The 27,048-nt window shown below is 44.6% G+C and overlaps 1 protein-coding gene across 2 annotated transcripts in view; it reads right to left on the bottom strand.

The window, feature by feature from the left end:
* SFGH (S-formylglutathione hydrolase) overlaps positions 1-27,048 on the bottom strand; it is a 160,797-nt gene that overhangs the window by 3,482 nt on the left and 130,267 nt on the right. For both annotated transcript variants that reach the window (XM_086814425.1, XM_086814426.1), the window contains exons 5-7: positions 16,119-16,315; positions 15,928-16,026; positions 7,225-7,290 (exon numbers count right to left, since the gene is read on the bottom strand). In XM_086814425.1, coding sequence (XP_086670551.1) covers positions 7,225-7,290; positions 15,928-16,026; positions 16,119-16,315 — 362 coding nt within the window. The remainder of the gene's footprint in view (positions 1-7,224; positions 7,291-15,927; positions 16,027-16,118; positions 16,316-27,048) is intronic.

Raw genomic sequence — 27,048 nt, 5'->3', positions numbered from 1 at the left:
TCTAGATGTATTTGAAGTACAAACATAGACAAGACAGATTCAAGAGTGAGGGATTATAACTCTAGCTCTCTTCATTGTATATATATACTGGAATGTAATTGATCATTATTTTTCTTATGTAATGGTTAATTGGACATGCTCTAGTTTGGGTCAGTTGCATACCAGATGACCCAAGGAGAGAGATTTGTATTTAGGTATGGCAATGATGCCAGATAACCCATTGGGTGGCCTTTGTGCCAGATGCCTTGGATTTCACAATCAGCCGGTCATAGTGACCAGATGGCCCAAGATGACTGTGTTGAATTTGATGTCGGGCGGCCAGTGCAACCAAATGGCCCAGATGACTATTTGACAATCTAGCGGTACGAGAGACCAGATGGCTCAAATGATTGTATTGATAAACACTCAGGTAGTCATAGTGACCAGATGGCCCAGATGAGCGGTTATGATTTACTGAGCGGTTTCCTTGGAGAGCCATATAGCTCAAGAGCGGTTTCCGATGAAACCAGATGCTTGACCATGATAGGACAATCTATGAATAGGAGGATCTTTACATGTGCATTGCATACTCATGTATGTTTGAATTTCTTTGACTTTTGTGTGCTCTTTTTGATACCTAGACCATGCTTGGATTTATGGCATGTGATAGTCCACTGGGCTCCAGACTACCTGGCCAATACTTGGAATACCCAATAGACCCGAATGATGCATACATGTTTGTTGACTACATTGTGACTGATTTTTGCAGGAGGTAAGTATGGATTTCTTTTATCTAACACATCTAACAGACGTCATGAAGAAAAACCATCGAAGACAAGCCATTGGTCAAAGATAAGGTATTGAGATGTTGCCAGATGAGAAGATGACATCATAGATATGGGGCATGTCCAGATGCACAAGCTCACCAAATGGAGCTAGTACTTAGAATATATGGTTATGCTTGGCACACATTTACTCCACAATTGAGGACAACTGTGATATAAGAGGGAGGAAATGTAACTATTTGGCCTTCCTAGCACTTTATCACATGATGGAATCCTTGGTAGGACACTGGACTACTGGAAGAAGACATGGGGACAAGGACCATAAAGTTTGCACATGGAAAGCATAAGTTTTGGTCAAAAAGCAGAGAAAAGCAAAAAGTCAAATTGAGTTGACCGCTAGCCAGGAGCATCACTGGCAAGAGGGGATTGAGCAGGACTAAAAAGCAAAAGTTGCTTTTTCAAAAAGCAACTCTAGGGCCAAAAAGCAAGGCCCTAAAGCTGGAAAAGCAAAACACAAGGATTTCAGTGGGTTGCACCTTGCAGAGGGTGAGAGTGATTGGTTTTCAAGCACGGGAGTGGCACATAGACCCACCACCGGCCAAGGTGGCTAGGCAGAGATTCTGGCGGCTATGGATATGGGAGTGCCGACCTCTCACGCGCCTACAATGGGACCCGGGAGAGTGGACTCGGCATGACTCCGCTGATCAGGAGGACTCTGGATGCCCCCTTCTTTGCATATACAGCGCGGCTAGGCCACACGATCCAGATGCTAGAGATTGATGGCACCCCGCCAGCAGCAACACATTGGCAGTCACAAGGCCTCTCATAGCATTTCCTTTCAAATGTTTTAAAGAGGCTTTGAGACAGTTTTTAGCCTAGAAAGATCACCCTCTTTCTTTGGTTGATGGCACACAAGAGCTTGGCGGTCGGCACTTGGCTCGCAGTTGGAGGTTAGCCAACAACTTGCCTGTGGTGCGGCCACTCTCAGGAGTCTCAGCGACATTGTCTTTGGGATTTCCCGAAAGCTCATCAGATTTGGCAGCGGATTCTCCGCATCTTTACTATGGACAAGGCCTCAACCCGGATCATTACAAGGGGCACTGTTGCTTGGGCCACAGAGGCTGAGGTAGTCAAGGCTTATGAGGAGGATAGGGGAGGGCTAGCCCTTCAGGTCTCTCACCATCGTATTTCGGCAGAGCCTACAGACCATTGGTGACTACGCTCATGCCAGAGATGGGAGATTTGCAATAGCATTGCAGCCTGGCACATTTGGCGAGCTAGATGCAACAAGGCCATAGAGGGTACCCACACTCCGTCAGCATGGTGCTAAACGCTCTCAGATATGCTTTCCATACTGCTGGAACTGATAAGGGGTCCTTAAATCCATCAGGAGCATTTGGCTCAACATCATTCATACCCTCTGCAATTAGTGGGGGAAGTTACAAGGAGGTTCTGACCGCATGTGAAAGCGGCGGAAAGCTTTCTTGAGACTCTGGAGGCCTGGCCCTTTTCTCACAGATAGAGGTGGTGACCCCACTTGGCATTACAGACCACCTGTGTGGTTGTTCTCCCCCCTCCCCCTGTATGAGATAGCCTTCTCCTCACAGAGCGGCCAGCCAGAGGAGAAGTGTTTCTTCCCCTTATGATCATTTGATTCTCGCCCCGTACATGAGGCGAGTTTTGTATCTTCCCCTTCGTGGTTGTATCTAGCCCTATGGCTGTCTTTCATTAACTAATAGAAGGATCTTTTTCCTAGAAAAAAAAAGAAAGAAAAGAAAAGCAAAACACAAAAGCGCTTGGGAAAAGTCTAAAGCTGGGACTTGGGAAAAACTGGCCTTATTTGAATATTTGAATAGTATTTTACAGCAAAAAGTAAAACAAAAGCATGGCTAGCTTTTGGGCAAAAAGCAAGACCCCCCTCAAGAATAAAACAAGCATGAACCTCTCTTCATCATCATCATCATTGAAGCGTGGAATTCGCCAGCATCACCCTGCTGCCGCACTGCTAACGTCACCCTGTGCCTCATCGCCCACCAGTCGTACGCTGTATGGATCCGTACAGTTCGTTTGGATATGTACGGCGCTGCTGTCTACATCGACTAGTCATTGTCGTGCTGCTGTCTGCACCGACTTGTCGCTGCCGTACTACTATCTACGCCAACTGACTATTGTCGTACTGCTGTCTACGCCAACTAACTGCTGCCCTACTGCTCTCTGCGTGCGTCGACTGACTGCTGTTGTGCTTCTATTCTGGTCCATACACCTCTGCACGACCTAAAACAACTGTTGTACGGTCTTTTGGGTTGTTTCTACTCCGAATTGGGCATCTAATCTGCTCCAGAACATCATACATTTAATCATCTACACTTATCATTTGTGTACCTCGTTTACAAGCTTGGGATACGTTGGATTTGGTACTAGCGCGGTGAGGGATCTTGTGAGCCATCCCCATAGTGTGCTCGGCAACGGAATCTCGTGCCTCAACATCGACTACGACTTTGGTTGCTACATCGGAATATTTGTTTGCTTTTGTATTCATTGATGTAGTGATCTTGGCTTGCGAGCCCGTGGATTATTCCTGAATGAATTCCTAAAAGGGGGAGGGACCTGTTCCCTGCTCAATGTGTGTCCTGTGCAAAGTTATCTAAACCCTACTCTCTTCCTCTCTCTATCTTCTCTCTCTATTTTTCTATCTCTTGGAAACGTGGTGGAATCTATCATAGCATGCCCCGCTTGGTTGACAACACAGCTCATGTTTTGCATGCCAGCTTCAAAGAGGCCCTTCCAATGCTTGATTTTGAGATGCTCTCATACACAGGGCAGTACAATGTCAAACATAATGCATATCCAATCTTGACTCATTTTGCCTTCGTTTGATAGGTTTTTAGACAAATCAAAGTGGAACCCCGACAAAGAATTGCAAGCCCTCAAATTTCTCGTAGTGATCCCGAACAAGGCTTAATTTGGCAGATGGCCATATCCTCCGTCAGTAGTCATCAACAAGTAGTATGCAGCTGGTGTATGCAATTTAGACCCATTTTGACCAATGGAGACTGCCCAAAATGGTAAATCAGACATTTTTGAGGTTTCAACAAATTATGCTCATGCTCGAAACAGCCATGCATGTAGTTTTCCAACGCCTACTAGAAATAGGGGTCTAGGGACCACTGATTCTGACCTCCTCTTCCCCATAGACACTCTGTCATATAGACACCAGGCATACTAGAGTACCAGTTCAAAGATGCCAAAGTACCCTTTATTTATTTAATTTTTTTTCAGAAAGAGACTTCTATTAAGTATGAGAAAAACATACAACAATCACAGTTATAAGCCGGAAGAGAATAGAATCACCCCAATATGTAAGGTGATTTCAACCACTGAGGAGCATCATGATGCCATGTAAGACCTGTGGTACTAGAGGAAAAGAAGATGCCATGGTCCCATTCCCGCATAAATATCACACGCTTCGCCTGTGCAGAACGCAGAACGAGAGGGCCCCTGAATGCGAGCCCAAGTAGCCATAAGAGTGTGGATGATATCACCCCATATAGTACTAATGCACTGAGACCCAAAAATCTGGACACCCTCAATAGCCTCCGTGCATCTAGCTTCAACTAAAACTCCTCAGTTGTCTTGGACTACTCCGAAAAAATTGACAGCCAAGTAGAATGGGCTATGCTTATAATATGCAGGCCTTCCCAACACTGAAATACACTTGCAAAAGCAATTTGGAACATTTCTGAGCACTCATGGCTGATCAGTGGAGATCCAAGGTATTTTCAACACTCAATTTTTGCAGATAGTTAGATCTACACCATCAGGCATGTTGTTTTCCACGCCTGCTTCAAAGAGGACCCTCTCTTTGACCCTCCTTTGCCCAGTTTGAAGCATGATCATGCACACATGTTCATCATACACTCTAGTGCACACATATCAAACCTTGGCTCAATCCAACAATGTTTGATAACTTTTCCAGAGGCTCCACGTGTCTGCTCAACAAAGGTTATAAATGGGTGATAAATCGAGCAACAGATTTCTGTGTCTAACCAGTAAAATGCCTTCTGGTTATCAGTTTGCAACAATATTTTGAAGGGAGCTTTTTCTAGATGTCGTTCATCCCTCTTATCAGTTTTTGTAGAGAACGGGGCACCATAGGCTAACCAAATATTAATTCTGGTGGTTGAATTCTGGGTTCCGGAGCATTGGTGCACACATGGCTTTCTGGTTTTCCACACTTGCTTAAAAAGCGGGCTTAGGTGATCCAAATTAGGCATGCTCTCAGGTATAGATAATCCAACAGGTAGACATCACTCATGAGTCATACCAAACCTCAAGTCCATCAAAGTTTATCTAATTTATTTTCCGGTAGCTCAAAGTAACCCTCCCACTCACTTTTTCATGTATGCACTCCAGATGGACTGGTTATCTGAGACAGTTCTAGAAAAAGGCTTCCGATGATCCAAGCCTCCAACTAGCTGCAAATTACAGGCATATCAAGTCTTGACAAGTTTTGATGAGCAAGGATTCATCTAGTGGGCCAAGTGTTTAAGTACGGGCACCTGGACCGGATTCCAGAGCATTGGTACCCACCTAGCCTCCTAGTTTTCCATGCCTGCTTAAATGGAAGCCTACTTGTTTAGGGCATGGATACATACAAGTGTTAACAAGTATGTGGACATCAGGCATATCAAACCTCCAAATGCCAGTTGGAGGGTTATCAGGTTTAATTGCCGTATCAATTTTGTAGTTCATTGCCATACCAAATGCCGGTTTATCTACATGCAGTTCATTGCCGTATCAATTTTGTACGGCATTCGGGATGCCCTAGATATGTCGACCACATGCCGGACAATCCGCACAGGAATTTAGTTTATGTTGAGGCCAGCACAGTAGTTGCCAACTACTCAGTATGTTCTAGTTGTGGTCCCAGTGGCAAAAGGTCCTCCTCCATCGGATTCATCGAGGAGCTTTTTTTGGGGGGGAGGCAGCATCTTCAGCAACCCACTGCAGTGTGCACTCACATAGCATACACTTTATTATATTTGTCGTGCTACCTTGCATCATGTAGTTTAATTAAACCAAAGCTCCATTTTTTCACATGTGAAAACAATGTTCTAATATCCGTCAAGTCTTGATATTTTCTTGATTGACAAGAAATGACAGAAAAAATGATAAATGATTATGTTTCATCTCACGAGAAAGCTTCATCTTCACAAAAAGAGGCTACATCAGAGATGGAGACTTTGAAGAGGTACTTCGAAATGCAATTGAAAACTTTCCAATCCAGATGTTGAGGAACTTATTTTGGCAACAAAGAGGACTTTTTTGAGAGCATGCAGAAAACCCGGTGTCAACCCACGGAGTCGGCCATAACATACTTGCTCTCTGAGGGAAATCTCTTCAAGAATGGAGACGGCTAAGCGATATCGAGGGATACTCCACCTATAGACATACAGCCAAAGTCAACTAGCATTCAGCCTCCTCAAGGCATACACCATCTCATTACTGGCATAGAGAAATGGCATGAGACCAGCATGTGAGCCCTTGTTATCTCCATTATGACCTTTGCATGTCACTTCATGACCTATTCATTCAATGGGTAAATGGTTTCAGAGTGTAGCTCCACCACCTATGCTATCGCTTCATGGCCTACTTATTTAGTCAATGTGTAAATAATTTAAATGTGTGGCCGCTTAAGCACCAGCTGTTAAGTTGATGGGTAAGCTCCAATCATGTCCTTGTCATTAGTCCATGTAACCTGTGCGTCCAAAAAACACTAATTTCTGAAGCTCATGGATAACAAAACATCAATTGCCCATGCAGAAGTATTAATTGTTGCATAGTCATCAATTACGGCAACGATTTAGGGCTCCTTCAGCTCAAAATGTGTTTCTCTTTTCGTTCCTCACAAGCTTGCACTCGCAATACCTGCAACCAGCACACCTTGTACAAGATGGTCCACCTTGGTACGGGAGTGCTTCCATTAGAAGGAAAATCAAGTCCTTTGGCAGAACATAGAAGCTTCTACTTGGATTCCCAGAGGTAAAAGTCAGATGTCATAATTACATGGTGAGTTGGAATCGACTAACTTCAGCACAACATTTTGCATAGGAGTTGGACAGTCATGGATACATGCTGTTGTACTTCAGTAATGCAAAGCTGGGCATGGGTGCCTTTCTAATATCATCAATAGCTGAGAGGAAGTTTATTCTTGTGTTTCTATACGTGCTGTTGTACTTGAGTAGTGCAAAGCTGGTGCCTTTCTAACATCATCAATCCTTTCTAACATCAGCAATGGCTGAGAGGAAGTTTATTCTTGTGTTTCTCCAAAATGTGTCCTTATGAATTTGAACTTAAAACATACATCTGTATCCATAGAACCGATCATGGCTATGTTTCTAGATTGAGATCATATTTATATGCACTGCTTTTATTTAAGAACTGCCCACACAAACTATACCTGGTCAATCAGGATGCTTGTCTTTGGCCCTTTGTAATTCTTCATAAGTTCAGTAGCATCGTACTCCTGGAGCATAAAGTATGTTTTCGCTTTCAAAACAAGGCCAAGACAAACACACACGCATGCATGTGTGAACACTGTTTTTTAAAACTAGGAAAAACATCAACTGTTTCTTTAGAGCAACCAAACATTAACTGAAGTCCCACTAAAGAAAACAAGATTCAAGGACACCAAGGTAGAGCATCAAAAGTGCAAATCATAAATAGCACTGGCACATTGAAAAAATGTAAGTGGCATGTGCATAGGAAGGCGGCTTGGCAACATTGCATCTGCTCCGAATCACCTATAAGGCGCTCCCAACGTTCCCACAGGCTGTGAATGATGTCTAACCAAATGGAGCAGATCATCTCCATAGGGGGAGTGGAGGCACCACCAATGACCTCTCTGCATCTAGCCACTAGATATGCTAAGCAGTAATGCTACTGATGATCTCTCGTCTCTCTGGCAGACTCCAAACTCAGGGATCCATTAGATGAGCGGTTAGCGGAACCATACTTCAAAGAGGCTAGAATGGTCGAGATCCAAAAGTGGGTGAGCTGCAGGGTGAGGCCAGTACCATCCTTATCGAGCAGAGCCACTCCCTCTTCTATACCCAAGCAATTGCGCCCCAAGCGAAATGGAGGGTGCTGGACGCTGATGTGAAGAGCCTCACAAGAATCCTCCACCAAACCTGCTAGGCCTTTGGGCAGTCCCAAAGTAAGAGTCATTGAGTGTCCTTTGAGGTGCCACATCAGCTACATAGTGATGGTCGTCCTGCAATGGCTAGCCAAGTGCCTACAACAAGGCTGTGGTGTGCCAGCACCAAAGGAAATTGTAACAAGGTCAAATATAGAAGGCTAAAAAAGTAGCTGATACAAGCACACAAGACGCCACTAGAAATTAGAAAGTGTATTTTTACAGTGAAGGCAAAAATCCTATGCTTGTACGCCTCTCACTCAGTGTAGAACAATTAGAGCTTGGCAACTGAGGGAGACCTCTCAGCCATACTCATTAGCCCCATGCTTGATATTTTGGAGAGTGGTATACCACCTATTGGGGGCTGATGCTTCATGTTCCTGGTATTCCTTCATAAGATTTCCATGGACAGTTTTGTATCACTCCAGTGAGATAATTTTGTTTTGTTTCTATTTTATTTTCCGTTCCATGATGAGATATGCCATGGACATTATTGTATCGCTTTGGTCTCATAGGCCCATTGGTCTTTAGTAGATGCTTTATATATATATATGTGTGTGTGTGTGTGTGTGTGTGTGTGTGTGTGTGTGTGTGTCTATATATACATACATACATACATATATATATATATCATCTTGTATAATCTCAGAGTCATGAGATCTTAGCTTTCAGTTTTCAGTTTTAGTTTACTGTTGCTTTCTCTTATTTCATCCATGACGAGATTTCATGGACACTATGTAACACATCACTTTGGTCGCATAGACCCTTCCGGTCTTTTGAAGACGTTAATATAACTTTCTCTCTCATCGTCCCACCAAACAGACTGGTATGCAAGATATGTAGTACTGGGAAGATCGAGTCTGAGGAGCATTACATACTTAGATGCCCAGTTTACTTTGAGATTCGTGGATGCTCCCAATGTCTCTTCGGGGAGGGTTTCATGGGTGATGCATTACAGAAATCAGAGATGTTAAGCAAAAGGTTTCACATTAGAGAGGGCCGCCAACAAGAAGAAAGAGACGTGTGACTCGATGTGACCGTTCTGTGTGGTCGCCATAGCCCTTTCTTCGTCTGCTCAACTCACTGCATGCCCCAGTGCTCTGCACCAAACCTATTCTCGCCACTCTCTGCGCGCTTCAGCCGTGAGGGTCTCGCCACGTCGCCCCTCTGGGGCTTCCGCCAGTATGGCAGGAAGCTCCAGCTCTGTTGTGAGTCCTCTCCTCAAAGACCCAACCCCTACTGCTTCTGTACAAGGGAATGGACCATCAGCTACAACCATTACCACCTCCTATGCTGCAGTCCTCAACTCCGGCTCTGGCAAAGAAGCTGAACATTTGCAGCCCGGGAGGAGTACCTTGATGGGAGCCGCTCTCAACCTTCAACCGCCTCTCTTCCACCCCCATAGAGGATTTGTCCCACCCCAGTTGGACCAGTACTTCAGTTCACGTATGGTTCCTCCCTCCTTTTCTGCTGATTTCATGAGGAATCCCCTGCATGTAGGGCCTGACCACCCAAGACCCTATTACCCTCAGGAGTATAATATGTTTTTAGGTTCTGAGTCTGAGATTAGACCTTTCTTGCATGGATTCTCCTGCCCTTTGCCTAGCTCTGTTACAGGATTCTCTACAGATCTGCCCTACCTTGGAGTATCGTCTGGTAATAATCTAGTTGGCTCTAGTGGGGGGGCTAAACAGCCTCAACAAAATACTATTAGGGTTAACTCTAACCCTATTTTCTCTGAGAGTTTTCAGCCGACCCCTACTAATACTGAGCAACCTAAAAATCCTGGTCCTGTCTCTGACCACATTGTGTGTAACACTCAGGAGCTTCATTCGTGGTGTGCTAATCTTGAGAGCAAGACTTTGGTTGTACTTGTCATGGGCCCAGACCTCCCATGGACACCCTTAAAGCCTGGATGAGACAAAATTGGGGGCCTAGAAATATTAAGATTCCCTATGTCCAGTATCTCCCCAACAGTCATTATCTGTTCTTTTTTGAAAGCCCTGAGCATGCCCTAGACATCTTAGCCCAGGGTACTTGGCTGATTAGGAACACTCCTCTAGTCTTTACTAAATGGAACAGACGATTTGATCCCAAGCAAAAGACACATATTACCCCTATCTGGGTTGACCTTCCTGACCTTCCGCTCTGCTTTTACCCCTGGATTAAAGTGATGGGTAATATACTAGGGAAGGTTATTGGGCAAAGGCCCCAACCAGAGATTAACCCTAAATGGGACCCTCAGATCCTGATTGAAGTGGACATCTCCCAAGAGCTCAAGTATAGCATAGATATTCATGACCAGGAAGGTTGTGTCATACACACACAAGCTATTGTATACAAGAATCTCCCTAATGCTTGTTTTAAATACCACAAACAAGGGCACTTAATAAAGGATTGCCCAGACAATATCGAGGTGAAGGGAGCTGAAACTGACACAGAGGGCTTCACTGCTGTGGGAAAAAAGAATAATTTTAAACCTAAGATTGCTAAACCTAGTAACAGAAACATTAATAAGTTTGCTCCTTTGCTTGTTGATGTTGAGGGTCCCCTTCTTGGTGGGTCTGATGAAGTTCTGCCCAACTTTGTCCCTGATAAAGAGCAGGTTACCCCTCCTAGTCTTGAGGAAGATAAGGCTAGGGTGGATAATCCAGGCAACTCTTCCCATAATGTCCCCACCTCTGAGGAAGACTCTGATGAGGAGTTTATAGATTCCTCCCTTCCCATAGATAAGGAATTTGAGATGGAAATTAATGAGGTTGACTCTCAAGACACCCTTATTGGTTCTCTTGAAACTTCCCCTCAGAAAACCAAAGCTGGCCCTATCTCTAGTTCCTCCCCTAAGGTCCCTAAATACAAAAGGAAAAAAGAAAAAACCAATGATGTTAACAGAGCTTCTGTTGTCCTCAGTAAACCCCCCAAAAACTCCAGAAAATGATGAGTGCTCATAATCTGAAAGGATGTACCTATAATTGCAAGGGGTTAACTGATCCAGTTAAAGCTAAGGCTATCCAGACTTGGATTAATGACTGTAAGCTCAGCTTTGATTTTATGTGTGTTAATGAAGTTAAGTGTACGAATTTTCTTCTCCAAACTAATTTGGCCAGAGTTAGTAAAAACTTTACTTGGCTTACCTCTACTCATCCTAATGGTAAAGGGGGACTGGCTCTTGGTATCAATGATTCCCTTTCTAAAGAGATAACGCAGTATACTAGTAACCAGAGCTGGGTGAGTGCCCAAATTGGGGGCCCTTTCAAGCTAACCCTCATTGCTGTGTATGCCCCCTGTGATGTTAATCTAAGAATGCAGGTGTGGTCTGAGCTGCTCCAAATCACAGGTAATGTCATTCTATTTGGGGATTTCAATATGGTGACTTCTCTTAGAGACAGATGGAAGAAGAAAGGGAAAATTCTTTGTTACAGGGAAAAAATTCTTTGGGAAAAGCTGGTCAGTCACTTCAACCTTCAGGATGTGTCAGGTGAGTCTGGTTTCACTTGGGATAATGCTCAGAAAAAGGAGCATTTCAGGTCAGCCAGACTGGACAGGGACTATGTTTCTACTCCTATTCTTAATGACTTCTGTAATATCCAGTGTAGAGCTGTTGGCTCCATTTGTGTCTCTGATCATAAACCAGTCCTAGAGGCCAACAACCAGGTGAATCAAAAGAAAAGTGGTTGGTTTCATGCAGATGCTACTCTCTTTTCCTCAAAGGTTGTCTCTAAACTTATTAAAGATCACTTTGACTCTGCTTTTGATCTGTATGTTTCTCCTGCTAAAGCCTGGATGCATGCTGTTAAGCTTACTCAGAAAACTTTGAGCATCTACAAGAGTAAGGCTACTCAGATACGTAAGAATAGGAGACAGACCATTTCTGACAGAATCCAGCAACTAGAAATGCATTGCAGTCCTACCTCCTCCCATATTGATGAGCTTAATGGTCTCAGGGATGTAATGAGGCAAGAAGAGATGAAAGAGGCTGAAAGAGCGCTTGTTTTTACTAGACAGGTCTGGGCAGGGAAATTTGATAAACCCAATAAACATATGTTTAATCTGCTTAAAAAAAAGAAAATTCAAGATCTTGTGCCTCCCTTGCAGGATTCAAGTGGGCAAATTCTCCACTCCCAGGAGGATAACCTTAACTTTGTTGCTAATTTTTATGCTAAATTTTTTTCTGAGATGCCCATCAGGTCAGAGGGGACTACTAATGCTAGAGCTAATATAGCTATGTGCAGGAAAAAGACTGTCACCCCTTTCATGAAGTCTCAGCTTGAGGCCCCTCTGACCGAAGATGAGGTGAAAGAAAGTATAGAGCACATGGCTAAAGGTAAAACTCCTGGGATGGATGGTTTGCCCAATGAATTCTTTCAGGCGTATAAGGAATGGATTGCTCCCTATCTTTTGAAAGTTTGGTTTGAGACTCTCAGCTATGGTGCCCTCCCTATCTCTGTTAACACTGGGGTCATTAAGCTCATTCATAAAAGGGGGAGAAAGGACTTGCTTGACAACTGGAGACCCATTACCTGTCTTACCTCTACCTATAAGGTTTTTGCCCTTACCCTTGCTAGGAGGCTCAGCCCTTTAATGGATGATATCATTCTACAGGAGCAAAAAGGTTTTATTAAGGGCAGATATATCCTTGATGCCATTATCAATACTTGGGAAGGGTGTGAGTTTGCCCAAGACATTGGGCTTGATTTTCTTTTCTTCAAAATTGATTTTGATAAAGCATATGATAGAGTTGAATGGGACTTTGTTCTACAATCCTTGTCTGACATTGGCTTTGGGAAAAATTTTATTAAATATGTTCATGTGCTACTTGGTAATGCTAAAGCTATTGTCTCTCTTAATGGATCTCTTACAAAGCCTATCACTCTTAGGAGATCTATCAGGCAGGGCTGCCCCATTGCTCCTCTTTTGTTTGTTATTGTGGCTGATGCTTTAGGTTGGCTGGTCAAGGATTCTCTTGATAAAGGTGAGATCAAAGGTATTCCTGTCCCTGGTTTTGATCATGATCTATGTCTGCAACAGTTTGCTGATGACTCTAATTCCTTTATTGCCAATGATGACTTAAGTGTTAAAAATTTTTGGAACTGCCTTGACATCTTCTGTGAAGCCAGTGGTTCTATTATTAATCACTCCAAGACTGGAGTATGGGCCTCTAAAGGTAGCATTCCTGACTCTATCTCTAATGCTGGTTGTACCCAAGTCCTCTCTGGGACCATTTTCAGGTTACTAGGGATTCCTATGGGTTTTGGCTGCTCCATCAAGAGTAGATGGTCCTGGGTTATGGAAAAAGTCAAAGCCAAGTTCAAGCATTGGAATGATTATAACTCTACCCTAGCCTCTAGACTCTTTGTTTTGAACCACTATATCCTTCCTACTGTCATATACTTCCTTGCTTGTTGGAGGCCTCCTGAGACACACCTTAGAGAGCTTGACAGGCTCACTGTGCTGACTTTCTTTGGGGTAACAGTGCCACCAATAATAAAATCCATAAGGTGGCATTAGAGAAGTGTACCCTGCCTAAAGATCAAGGAGGTCTTGGGCTTCTGGACATCAGAACCATGGCTGATAAACTGGCTTGCAAATGGATAGTTAGAAGTGTCTCCACCAGAGACTTCTGGACTTTTTTCATTCACAGAAACTGTGGGCGGTTTCATCATAGGAATCTTAAGGCCTGGGACAAATTTTCCCCCAATGAGATATTTATGTCCAATGCTCCATTTAAGGCTAAGGGTACTACTCTTGCTAACCAGTATTGGAATGCTTGGTTTAAGTATAAGAGTTTGGTGAGCTTAAAGGACAAGAAAGAGCTCCTCTACCTGCCCTATGATTCTATATGGTTCAGTAAATTTGTGCAGCCTATCTCTGATTCTCAGCTACGCAGAGGTCACAAGTTGTACAAACTTGGCTTTTGTAGTTGGAAGGACCTCTGGGTATCTAATCACTGGGCTGACCAGTATGACATCCTTAGCATTGCTACTGTCTCTCCTGCTTGTCTTAATCTTTTAATGGAAAGGTTAACACTTATATCTTCCATCTTCCCTTTGTTGATCCCTACCCCTCCTCAGCCTATTACCCAATTGGTCTGCTGGAACAACAGTAGCCCTCTCCTGCCTGTCCCGAACCTGTGCAGAGATAACTCTAAACTTATCCTCTTGCTCAATGATAAGTGGAACCTTAAGTGGAGTACTAGCCAATGGAGCTACAGGTTTAAGTCTATTTGGGCCTTCTCCCCTTCTGTTAAGCATTCTTGCTTTCTCTGGCTCATCCTCCATAAGGGGATCTGGACAGGTGCTCGTGCTGCCAAGATTGGTAAAGGTAATGGTTTGTGCCCCCGGTGTAATGCTGACATTGAAGACATTCCTCACATGTTTTTTCATTGCAAGTACAATGCTAAGTTTCTAAACCTTCTGTATACCTGTTTTAAGAGTATTCACCCCAACCCATTTTCTCCTAAAGAGGTTCTTTTGGGTGAATGTATACACCTTGATCCCCCATTGTGGCATATGATCAGATGTCTGTTCCTCCATGAAATCTGGAAAGAAAGAAATGATTATGTCTTCTCTAATGGAGGGAGGAACCATATCTGGGCTTTAAAAGCTCACATTTCTAAAGTTGCTATGCAGGTTATGGGGGAGATGAAGGATGCAGTGGAAGATTTTCAAAAGACTTTCCAAGAAGTCAAGCTTGGAAGATGGCAGACTTGGAAGTCTAGGCTCATGAAGATCTACTCAAGAGATCGACTGTCAATGATTGATGGAATCCTTTCCTCATAGTACAAGAATCTTGTTATTTTGTTAGAAAGCCCTCAGATGTTCCTATGCAGGACTATGTAAGCAGTTGTGCCCCTCGCAGAGCCTTTATCTCTGCTGTAGCTGTAACTTTTCTTTTCTTCTAATTTAAATCAGAGTTTCTACCAAAAAAAAAGAAAAAAAAAAGAAATCAGAGATGTGGGAGTATACTAGAGGTGAGGAACCACAGAGACAGACCATTGTGACAGTAGCCCGGGATGTGGGATACCGCACAAACATCTATCACTGGCTTCTTTTGCCCTCACATAAAAGCCCCAGCTAACACTCAGACCATATGAGATCTGCTCAGACAGTGGACCAGGACAGAGTTATTGAGTGAGAACCCCTCAGACTCATGGCAAGCTAGCACCCCTCGGGAGAACGAGCAGTGTTCCTCCAGGGAATCAGATGTCCCTCATCTCGGCAACCCAGACCCTCCACTTGCCAGCTCTAGATCCGGGAATTTCTTCGGCAACATACAGACCATGTATTCAAGTCCCTAAGGACGACGACACATTATGAGTTCGGACACATGAGGTTCTTTTGTTGCTTCTATATACAGTATACACAGGGCCTGTGTAGTATGTTGACCCTGTAATTTATTTGAGTCGCTAGTTTTTTCATTTTTCATGTTGCCTTGACATCCAAATTTCTCAATGTAACAACTTTTTGGTCTCATAGACCTGAGTCTTTCATATGCTAATGGCATCTTTCTTTCTTTCTCATATTCCTTTCTGTTGACTGCTTCTTGAGAGGTTTATGGAGAGAAAACAAGGCTGGGTACAAACAAGGCCTAGACTCCTTTATGCCAAGAGGGGACTTGTAAGAGTATTGAGAAACTAGTGGACTTTTGACTGGTGCAATGCTTAATGAGAGTTTGTGTGTGCACGCACACATGCAAGGCCTGGACTCATTTACGCCAGCGAAAGGAATTCTACGACTATCATGAAGCCAATGGAGTTCTGACTGGTGCAATGCTCAATGAGATTTTGTGTGTGGAAGTTGTTACATATGCATAGGACAAAGAAACCAGATCAAGCTGGCAGCCCACGTGCTGAATTACATAAATCTTCAAACCAGCACCTAGTCTCAACTTGAGCATATGTGCATTCATTTTGAAGTGCTTGTTCAAACAGAGTCAGATTATTTCTCAAACAAGGACAGAGAGACAAACCTTCCATGAAAATTTGTCGGGGCCAAGATAGCCAGTTAAAGCCTTCTGTCCCCAAGGACAATTTAGTGGATTACAGATTGGGGCAAAAGCTGAAGCAGACTGCACCAAAAACACAAACAACCTGATTTTTGCTTACAAAACAGTCAGACATACGAAAAGATCCTTCATAACCCATCGGTTTCATTCATCACCTTGTACTTATCCGGATTTTTCAGAAAAATAGTAAGTGCACCATGTCCACCCATGGAATGTCCAAAAACTGATGCACAAGTAGTATCAAGTTGTGGAAAGTTTGCACTCAGAAGCTCTGGTACTTCCTTGGTGACATAGCTATACATCTGCCAGTTACTCCACTTTTGTTGTGTGGCATTTAAATAGAAGCCAGCACCTGCAACAGAAACAAATTACTTACCAAGCTTGATTTGTAAATCCTAGAGCGTGCACTTAAGTAAAGCAGGACACCTATTACTGACTTTTTGGCCAGCGAGGCCCGGCTGACTCTCAACCCACACGAGATCCTCCACGACAGATTGACGAGGAAAAGGCCAGATGTCCCCACCGAGTGAGCACCCCACGTACTCAGGGGCTCAAGGCTAGATGCTCCCACCAAGTGAGCACCCCTTGTACTCGAGGGGTCCTCCGAGAGAAAGCACATGTCCTCCAGAAAGCCAGCCATCCCCAGTCCCGGAGACCCAAACCCTCTACCAACAGCTCCAGATGCAAGACTTGCTTCAGTGACAGAGAGAGGCACTCCCATAGGTAGTGAACATCAAGGCCAAATACTCAGTCCACGACGAGGACAACACATATTGACTTCAGTCACATGAGGCTCTTTTGTTGCCCACTATATTGTACTTCAAAGCCCACATAGTACGTTGGCCCTGTATTTTTCTTTCAGCAGCTAGTCTTTCTTTGTCTTGACATCCAATTTACTCATGGATCACACATAACATCTTTGCAGTCTCATAGATGTTGGGATTCGGAGTCACATGTGTGTGTCCCACCTGTGTAAACACTCCTTATGAGTGTTTGTGTGCATGTGTGTGTGAACCCACTGTTATAGTCGGGTGGATAACTATGCATTAAATTCAAGTCTATGAGGTAGATGAACCTCTAGGCTATACAAGCAATGTACTTGGTGAAGGCTATCATCAATCATCATTTGAGTCCTACAATTTTAATGTCTTGAAGATTCTCTCTCTCTCTCTCTCTCTCTCTCTCTCTCTCTCTCTCTCTCTCATACACACCATGGATACCTTCCATCCACCCTAGCTCCTAGCTGCACTGTGCAAACCCTAACCCTGAACATGTTATCAGAGCTCACTTCTCATCCACACTCGCAGCCCTGCGCTGCTTTCTGTTGCACCAATCACCAATCGAGATGGTGGATAAGATTATCTGTGCGCCCCAAGCCAATGCGTGTGAGGGCCTTGTTGTTCTTGTCTTGCCACGCTTGCATTGTCAAGGATTCATCTTCTTCTTTTGGCTTTTCTTCCGTTCCCTTCACCATATTCCACACCCTGTCTCGCATTAGCAACAGCCTGATCTTGGTTTTGCCCTGTAGGGAAGTTAGCTCTAGAGAGCCTCTCAACAGTAGTACTGCTTCTGATAATATCCATGGCATTTTGTGCTTGCAAGTGTTGTTGAGTTGAGCTTTAATTTGATGATTTTTCCCAACTTTTCGGAATGTTGAAGCTTCAATTTGGCCAATTTTTTCCCAATTTCTGAAAACCCCCAAATTTTGTGTGTATCCAGGAGCTTAAATTTGATCGAGGTTACCTGATTTCTCAAAATCCCCAAATTTCTATGGACTGTTGACGTTGCTGAATTTTGCACGTACAGTTTGCAATGGAGCAGACATGAGATGCAACAGGTGCTAGCAGGCTGGTCATCCATGGCAGAAGCAGGGCAGCGGCAGCTGTACTATGCAGGTGGGCGCTAGCAAGTGTACAGTGTTGGCAGAGGGGAACAGTTGGCGGCTAGGCTGTGCTGGCATAGGCAACAGTGGTGGCAAGCGCTACCTTCCCCAGTAGTCCCCTAAAATATGATAAATAATCCTTGTTTCTCTGAAAGTCTCCGTTTTTCACTTATCCCTACTTAGAGCCATGGGGTTTGTCTTTAAGTACACTAATGTAGGGCAGGTGTGTCAAGCTCTTCTATCAGGCTGACAAGAGGGTTTCAAGTGTCGGCACACTGTTGTTTTGTATCATGTGTTGCATTTAGAGCCCAAATCGCCATGGCTATTGAAGGTCTCTCAGACAACATCTCCACTCTGAAGGGGGGTTTGTTGGGATTCAGAGTCTCTTCTGTGTCCCTATGTGTGTGAACACTCCCTATGAGTGTTTGTGTGTACAAGTGTGTGAACCACTCTTATAGTTAGGTTGATAAGTATGCATTAAATGTGAGTCTATGAGGTAGATGAACCTCTATGCTATAAAAGCAATGTACTTGATGAGGCTATCATCAATCATATCAATCATCATTAAGTCGTGCAATTTTTCTCTCTTGAGCAATGTCTTTCTCTCTCTCACATCAATCATATCAATCATCATTAAGTCGTGCAATTCTCTCTCTCTTGAGCAATGTCTTTCTACACCTGTCTTTCTACACCGGAGGATTCAGAGCATCATTGCGAGGCATCGGGCTCGTCCGACTAGGCATCTCACTATGGCAGATATCCAGGCCATCCGGCAGAGACCCATGCTAGAGCTCCTAGGATGATTACCACTCCAGCCATATACTGTTGTACTCACTGTCACTTTTGTACACCCCCATATTCATGTATTCATGTATCCATGTACTCATGTACCCCATTTTGACTAGTAGCATTAGCTTCCCACTCTCCCTAGTTGCTGCTTCCGGATGCTCCCTACTGATGTATTGTAGGGCTAGATACTTACCTTCAGTCCTTTCTTCTCTTTTCCAGATAGTGTATCAGATGTCATATGGTTGTAACTTTGGTCTCATAGGTCACTTTGGCCTTTTGAAGACGTTAATATAACATTTCATTTCATTTCTCACACACACACCATGGATACCTTCCATCCACCCTAGCTCCTACCTGCACTATGCAAACCCTAAACCTAAACAATAGACCCTTCGAGTCTTTTGTGACATCTTTCTTCTTTCTTTATCCACACCCTTCAAGGACGCCTCGGGTGCCTAACGAGGGATCCTCTATGCATGCAAAGATAGTGGGCAACCTTGTACCACACTTGGAGCACCGGACCCTTCCTTGTTGAGGATTCGAAGTCTCCTCATGTGTGAACCCCTGTTTGTGTGTGCGTGTGAACAGCCCCTAAAAGGATTATTATTCTAGTAGTGGTTGACCACACTCTTATAAGTGGATAAAATATATGTGCCAGGTGGCATACACTTATTAGAGTGTGATATTTGTATGGGTCAAAAGATAAGGCTCCAAGCCTAGAAAAGCATTGTATTTGATTAGTGAACTTCTATCACATCAATCTAATCATCGTTGGGTCGTACAAATCTCTTGCTCTCTTTTGAGTTTCACACCTCTCTCTCTTCTAATAAGTGGATAGAAAAGTGTTCCATGTAGCATACACTTATTAGAGTGTGATATTTGTATGGGTCAAAAGATAAGGCTGCAAGCCTACAAAAGCATGGTACTTCATGAGTGAACTTCTATCACATCAATCTACTAATCATCACTGAGTCATGCAAATTCTTGCTCTCTTTTAAGTTTCCTCTCTTTCTTTCTTCTTCTTCTCTCTCCGAACCACCAAAATATACCTTGGAGATGACCTCACCCCCCTCCAGGTGGAACACAGGAAAGCCGAGATGGGTAAGGTTATGAAAGTCCGCAAGGCAAGAAAATGGGTCATTTATCGTGATGACAAAGTCATCATCACAGATAAAGGCCCCACATGATGGTGCGGGGTCTATGAGACCGCAGATGCATTGAGGATGGGGAATTGCAATGGAAATCTATGGTCAGACACAAGAGGCTTCATAGAGACTTACTCAGATACGGATATTATCTTCTACACAAAAAAGCATCAAAGCCCTAAGAGAGGGCTATCCAAAGTGGAGGGTTGCACATGGGAGTTTGCTTTCAGAGGACAAACACGCACCATTGGGGGGGGTGTGGCTCGAGAGGAGTGGCATGCTTGTTTCGCCCTCATTTGAGAGGCATGCTCGCATTGCGCAATGGTTAGACATGATGAGGAGGCTCGCTGTGGATGCGATTAGCCAGGCCTGGCTTGAGAGTGATGCATATTGCAGCATGATAGTTCCCACCAGAGAAATCAGAATATGCATGCAGGTTGACAAAGAAAGGGGAGACTCCATATGCACCATTATTTGCAGACATTGCAGAGTTCTCCCAACAAGGAGAGGTCCTCCTATTAGGAGACTTTAATGCATTGACTTCCAAGGAGATGCCATTATGTTGTCAAAAATTGACTTGGCTGAGATGGGCCTCCAGAGGGCCAACCAGCATATGGGGACTGCAACACCACATGGTAGACACTTCTTGGAGATGAGGGCTATGCATGATCAGAGAGGGTTTTGGCCCACTTAGCCGGGTGATGGAGTATCCTGATCAAATTTTTCCTCCTTGAGCTACACAAACATAGAGAAAGGCTTCTACAGGTGCAGAGCCAGAGATCCCAACCACAGATCATGAGCTTCTTCAGGCCTATCAACGAGCCACATCCCCCTCCCCCTGTATCATCTACCTCCCGATGAGGGCTCACACTCCAGAGAGCCTCGGAGATCAGAGCTGCCAGGAGACCGTGACTACCCGGACGCAGACCACCACTACTCCATCAGGCCCAGTCTGCCTAGATCCAGGCACAATACCACAGAGCTATGGAGGAGAGAGTCCAAAGGCTACACCAGGGCACAACAGATGTGAGAGTCTACCTCGCCCCATGCCCCATGTATGCTAGACAGTGACTACATAGTGAGCTGCATATGACTAGGATTAGCTTTTCATTTCAATTTTTCTTTCCATGATTTGCAAGAGATTGACTTGTTGTATTCAAATTTGTCTCATAGGCCAATATGGCCTTCCGTAGACGTTAATATATCTTTTCTTTTCTTTCTTTCTTTTCTCCTCTATCACCGCAAGCGAGCACACTACTGTGGGCATCACGATACATGCATGAAACTCCCTTGATCCATCTCTGTGAGAAACCCATATGGCTAAGAGTACCCTCAAGGAAATCCCAATCCACTCTATCATAGGCCTTCTCAAAATCCAAGAGCAGAATGGCTAAGGGCTGATTGCTCGCTTTGGCCCATTCCATAGCAAGAATCTTAAATGCAGTCCCAAGTAAGGTGATAGGTCTCCACTGGCCAATCAATGTTGTTTCCCCACTCTTAGGGATAAGATAGATAAGCCCCTCAGTGAGAGAAGAAGGCATAGAACCTGTGTCCCACATCTCCTGGAGAGCCGAGGTGATCTCAACCCCAATCTCATCCCAAAAAGTAATGAAAAAAACAGGAGAGAGGCTATCCTCCCCTGGACACTTACCGTGAGGTAAGGCATGAAGAGCATGACCGAACTCCTACATAGAAAAAGGGGCATCCAAAACGTTACACATCTCCTCAGTGATCAAATGTGGCAATGCATTCCAAACCTTCCTCTGTGCCCTATGTCTCCAATTAGAGTGCAGCTTAGCACTTAGAAGATAGTGATAGAAATTAGTGGCAATCTATATAACCATAAGAGGATTTGAGTGAAGGGTGCCATGTGAATCCTGCATAACTGCCTAACACTATCTCTGGTATGAGATGGGCCGTGAGTAGCAAAGAAATGTTTGTTACATCTGCCAACCATCTAGGTCCAAAAGGATTCTTGGGCACAGTAACGGTACTCCGCACGCTACTCAAGAGAGTGATGAAGTTCTTTCCTAATAGTACATAAAGAATTTGCAACCCATTGAGCATGAGGATGTTTCTCGTGCTCTTTCTGTAAGGCAATCAATCTATGTCTAATAGCCCTTTCTAAATCCAAGGCCTCTTGCCTCTTAGAAAGGGCACATGTGTGATAAAAGTCACTAATATCACAAAGAGAAGGGGCCAAGCTTTGCGAGGCCTACGAGAAATCATGAGATCTCCAAATATCAAGCATACGACGTGATAGCTGTGCATCTGAAAACAATTGATCACGGATGCGTACATGGGGTGCTGATCCATGGTGACTTGGATCTCTAATGCATAAAACCATTGGGCAATGATCCAATTTAGAGGTGCTTGCAACAATAGAAGTATGCCCCCCTCTATCGAGCACCCAATCATCCACATAAAATCTGTCTAACCATACATTAATACATCCTGCATCCCTTCTCCTCTTAGACAATGAATAAAGAAGAGTGGATTGTAATTCTCCGCATCTTCACTATGGACAGCGCATTGACCCGGATCATCACTTGGGGTATAGTCGCTTGGGCCACCGAGGCTAGTGTGGTCAAGACTTACAAGGAGGATGGGGGAGGGCTTGCCCTTCAAGTCTCCCACCATCGTATTGTAGTAGTACCAGTCACAGCCCCACCTTCAGGTGTCTCGCAACCAGGCTCACGCCAGCAATGGGAGATCTGTAGTAGCATAGCAGCCTGGCATATCTTGCGTGCTAGATGTAGCAAGGCCATCGAGGGTACCCACACTCCACCGGCTGAGACCATTAGGAGCATATGGCTCGACATCATCCACACTCCGCGGTCAGCAGGGGAAAGGTTTCGACCGCATGCGGAAGCGGCGGGAAGCCTTCTTGAGACTATGGAGGCATGGCCCTTTCCTCACACATAGGGGCGGTGATCCCATTTGGCATTACAGACCACCTGTGTGGTTGTTTCCCCCCCCTCCCCCTGTATAAGATAGCCTTCTCTTCATAGAGCGGCCAGCCGGAGGAGAAGCATCTCATCCCCTTATATGATCACTTGTTTCCGCCCTTATATGAGGCAAGTTTGTATTTATCCCTTCGTGGTTGTACTTAGCCCTTTGTGGCTGTTTTTTCTTTAACTAATTGACGGATCTTTTTCCCAGAAAAAAAAGAAGAAGAGTGGATTGTCTCCTCAAAACGTCATCCTCATGCCAACAATCTCTACCATGAATGGAGAATATAAACCTCTCCCAAGATGCTCTTTCAAGAGAATGCACCAAGCCCTCATGTCCACCTCTTTTATCCATTGGCATCTCAACCATGTTAGAATCCCCACCAATATTCCAATAGTCGGCAAGAGGCATCAACATAGTGAGAGATTTCAAAAGACAATCCTCTTACCTCTATGGTTAGCAGCATAGAGGTTGAGAATACCAATGCATGTAGCCATAGTTATCACGGTACGAAAATACGATACCATACGATATGATACCGTACGGGAATTTTTTTTACGATATGAAATTTTCGGATACCGTACGATAAAATACGGTTTTTTCATTAACAATTACAAACTATGGAGCTTCAAGCTTGAATGTGAGGGAAGGTTGGGGGGGGAGGAGTCTACAGTGCTTGAGGAACCAGAACATGGAGATGTGTCTCTTCCAGTTGGATCTCCCAATTGTCTCCAAAAAAGAACCTGCATAGGTAATGCAATACCAAAGGTCTCCCAATGTAGCGTTTATGACTAAGGAACCATCCTTGCACAAATACGAGCAGTGCATCTAGGGTGATAGGTTTAGGGACTCCTCTAGATCAAAATGGCCATGTCCAAATCTTCTCCCTCGTACATAACTTGACAATCTGACTGTCTAGCCTACCTATACCAGGGATCTCCAAGTGATGTAGCAAGATTCTCTCATCCTACCAATCAAGTGTACACTACCAGTCTACCTTGCCAGATTTTTTAGGTCTCTCAGCAACCCCGTATGCAATATTGAGTGGACACGAACGTTGCGAAGTATTGCGGACATTTGGGATCTTCGTTAAGCAGGATTTCTATATCTTTTTTAGCATTTGGAATTTTTTTCCCGGGGGGGGGGGGGGGGGGACTCGTACCGTACGATATCGTACAGTGCGGCACCGTACGAACTGTACAGTACGAATGGGTTCATACCGGTAGGAGAAACAACTATGCATGTAGCACCCTGGATAAGAAGGATCCATTGCGCTCTCGCAAGCAAAATGACACCATGTCCAATGATGCAAGACAAGACCAAAGCTAAAACAAAGGTACAGACACGACCTTTGGTACCAATAGCTGGTGACCAAAAGGTGTGTCCCGAGAGAAGCTTGTCTAATCTCCCATACTGACTATCATCCGGTTAATGCTCTTTCAAGAGCAATACATCCGGGGGTCCAAGGATGCCTGCCATCTCTAACCACAACCCAATGCTGTGTGGTCTACTGTGGCATAGGGGCAACTGGAGTCTCGGCAACTGCACAAGGCATCTAGTGGGTAGGACCACACCACCTCCTAGCATGGCCCCTCGATCTGGGACAATCTCTAGCAATGTGGCCATGTCGACGACAAATCCGACACTGGTTAGGTCTGCCTGCAATCTCCATTCTTTGGCCGAAATGACAGTCGTCAAGTCTCTAAAGTATAATATGGTCGTTAGTAATTGATGGATTAGGAACAAGCACAAGGACCCGGGATACACCATCAAAAGTGGCGGTAATAGCCACGGAAGCTGAGGCGGGAGAGCCCAGAAGGGCCGGTACCTCTAGAACCTGGCCAAAGGATGCTCCTATGGAAGCTAAAAGCTTCCAATAAGACCAAGGAAGAGCAAGGAATCGCAATGAGACCAGGGTAAGGCATCGATCCTCCGCCACTAGATCAAAGCCCACCTGATACTAAAAAAATAAAATCTTCCTAGGGCCAAGAGGGAAGGGGCTACCAGCCAAAACCTGAGAAGTAGCTTCTAGAGAATGAAAGTCCACCTAGAAGAAGCCTCAACCAAGCAAGTATCCTGGAAATCCACAATCAGCTCCGAGGGAGAGCTGCTAGAAGACATTCACGAGCCTGCAAATGAGAGGGGTGGGAGCCATAAACCCTCGCAACAAGGGTGGTCTGGACCTTAATGTCAATGTCGTGCAGAAGAGATTGTGACAATTTTATGGTCGTAGAAATGACATGGCACTAAGTTATACGGGTGTAGAAATTTGAACTCGGTGAAAAATGTGATATTTTGATACAATTTATTTTTAGCATTCTCAGGTATTATAACCACATGATTTCACCCCTTCTCATCCAACTTTCTTTGACATTTCACCAACACTTCTACTTTATTCAACATTTTTCCATGACTATCAAACCCCATTTGCCTCCTTATCTTGCTTTCTTTAACATTTCACCATCACTTCTACTTTCTTTCACATTTTTTTCCATGGAGTGTTGTGTTGGCAATTTGAAGTCTAGTTAAAAGTGGTGGTGTGAACCAAAACATCATACTTGCTTCTCAATTATGTTGTTAATTGATGCGGTAAATCCATTTCACAATTATAACACAATTTCATATATTGGATCAACATCGTAGTGAAGGGTGGAAGTGATTGGACCGATAAGTTTTAAGCTATGTGCATTATTCATACTAGTGCTTGTCAGTGTCCGGTCAAGAAGTGCTCCAGACCGTACTGGGCATACCAGCTGGTGGCTTTGCTACCCAACATTGTAGCAAAATATTTCGTCTTTTGTCCCAACATGCTCGTCTTGCAAAAAATTAATGATTCTCCCGGCCTGTGGGGGTGACGGAAGATTGGCTGCGGCACAAGCCATAGAGCCAATCGACCATGGGCGGCCGACTCGAATCCCGTTTTAATCTCCACACAAGCGATTCTTCTTGCGGAGGTTTGAAAAAGAACCCTTCCTAGTTTGCGATGGCGTTGGATTGTAGGCAATGGCTGTTAACCGCGTTGTTCTCTCCTTCCAGGCGATCTACCCTGTCTCTCGAATCCCGTTTCAATCTCCACGCAAGCGATTCTTCTTCTTGAGCAGGTTTCGAAAAACAACCCTTCCTAGTTTGCGATGGCAATGGCGATGGCGTTGGACTGTAGGCAATGGTTGTGAACCGCATTGTCCTCTCCTTCCAGGCGATTAGACCCAAAGGAGTCTATCTTGCTTTCTCAAGTGTGGAGAATAGGGATCCACAACACCCTTGCAAGAGGAGGCATCTTCTCAAGGCATCCCTGTTTCAACCTAAGAGTGCTGGAAATCTCTTGCGATGTACCTCCTCGGGATCTCACTCATTCGGTGATGGACTCATACAGGGCAATGATGCTCCGAACCATGTCAAATGGGCCTCCTATCTCTTGTAGCAGTGTAGGAGGCAGGCTTGGGGTACAGTATGAAAAGCTTTGCAGAAATCCACAAAGCAGCAGCAAATTCTCTGATGTCGTGCTCTATCCTCCTCGATGATGGCATGGAGGGTGAATATGTGGTCAAGGGTAGAGTAGCTCCTCCGAAAGCATGCCTACCCTGGGGCTCGGCATCCCTCTTTCAGCAAATGAACTAAGCTCTGCCTCTAGCACCGATCCATAAGAGTTTGGCCAATGTGTGCCCAATCATGATCGTCCTATAATTATTAGGATCAAGTGGATCTCCGGCTTTGAGGATGGGGATGATGGTGTTAGCGGACCAAGAGGGTGGAAATCCGTCACAAACGGCTCTATTGAACATGTAGGCTACCAGGGGCGCCAAGGTATGATCGGCATGTGAGATGTACCTGCTCTAGCACTGATCCATAGAGTTTGGCCAATGTGTGCCCAATCATGATCGTCCTGTAATTATCAGGATCAAGTGGATCTCCAGCTTTGAGGATGGGGATGATAGTGTTAGCAGACTAGGAGGGAGGAAATCCTTCACAAAGGGCTATATTGAACATGTAGGCTAGTAGGGGCACCAAGGTATCATCGACATGTGAGATGTACTCGGCAGTGAGTCCCTCATGATCTTGGGCTTGACCATTACGTAGTCTCCGGATGGCCTTGAGGACCATGCCCTTTGTGAAGAAGAAGGTCGAGTTGGTGGTAGAGGTGGCTGATGGGGGATATAATAGAAGGAGCGTGCATAGGAGTGCCATGTGTCCACGCAAGTGATAGGTGGGGGGGTGATGTTCTCAGAGTTTCCTCCAAGTCTCTTTGCAATTCAGCCCTAAGAAGAGTCGGTATAGCTCCTCTTTCCAACAAGCGTAGAACTCTTGTTTCTTGCGCTA

This window comes from Cibotium barometz, chromosome 20 (assembly GCF_041138505.1).
Source record: "Cibotium barometz isolate CiBa-2024 chromosome 20, ASM4113850v1, whole genome shotgun sequence".
Taxonomy (NCBI): domain Eukaryota; kingdom Viridiplantae; phylum Streptophyta; class Polypodiopsida; order Cyatheales; family Cibotiaceae; genus Cibotium; species Cibotium barometz.
The sequence above is the reverse complement of the archived record's forward strand: the minus strand, read 5'-3'. Positions and strand labels throughout refer to the sequence as shown.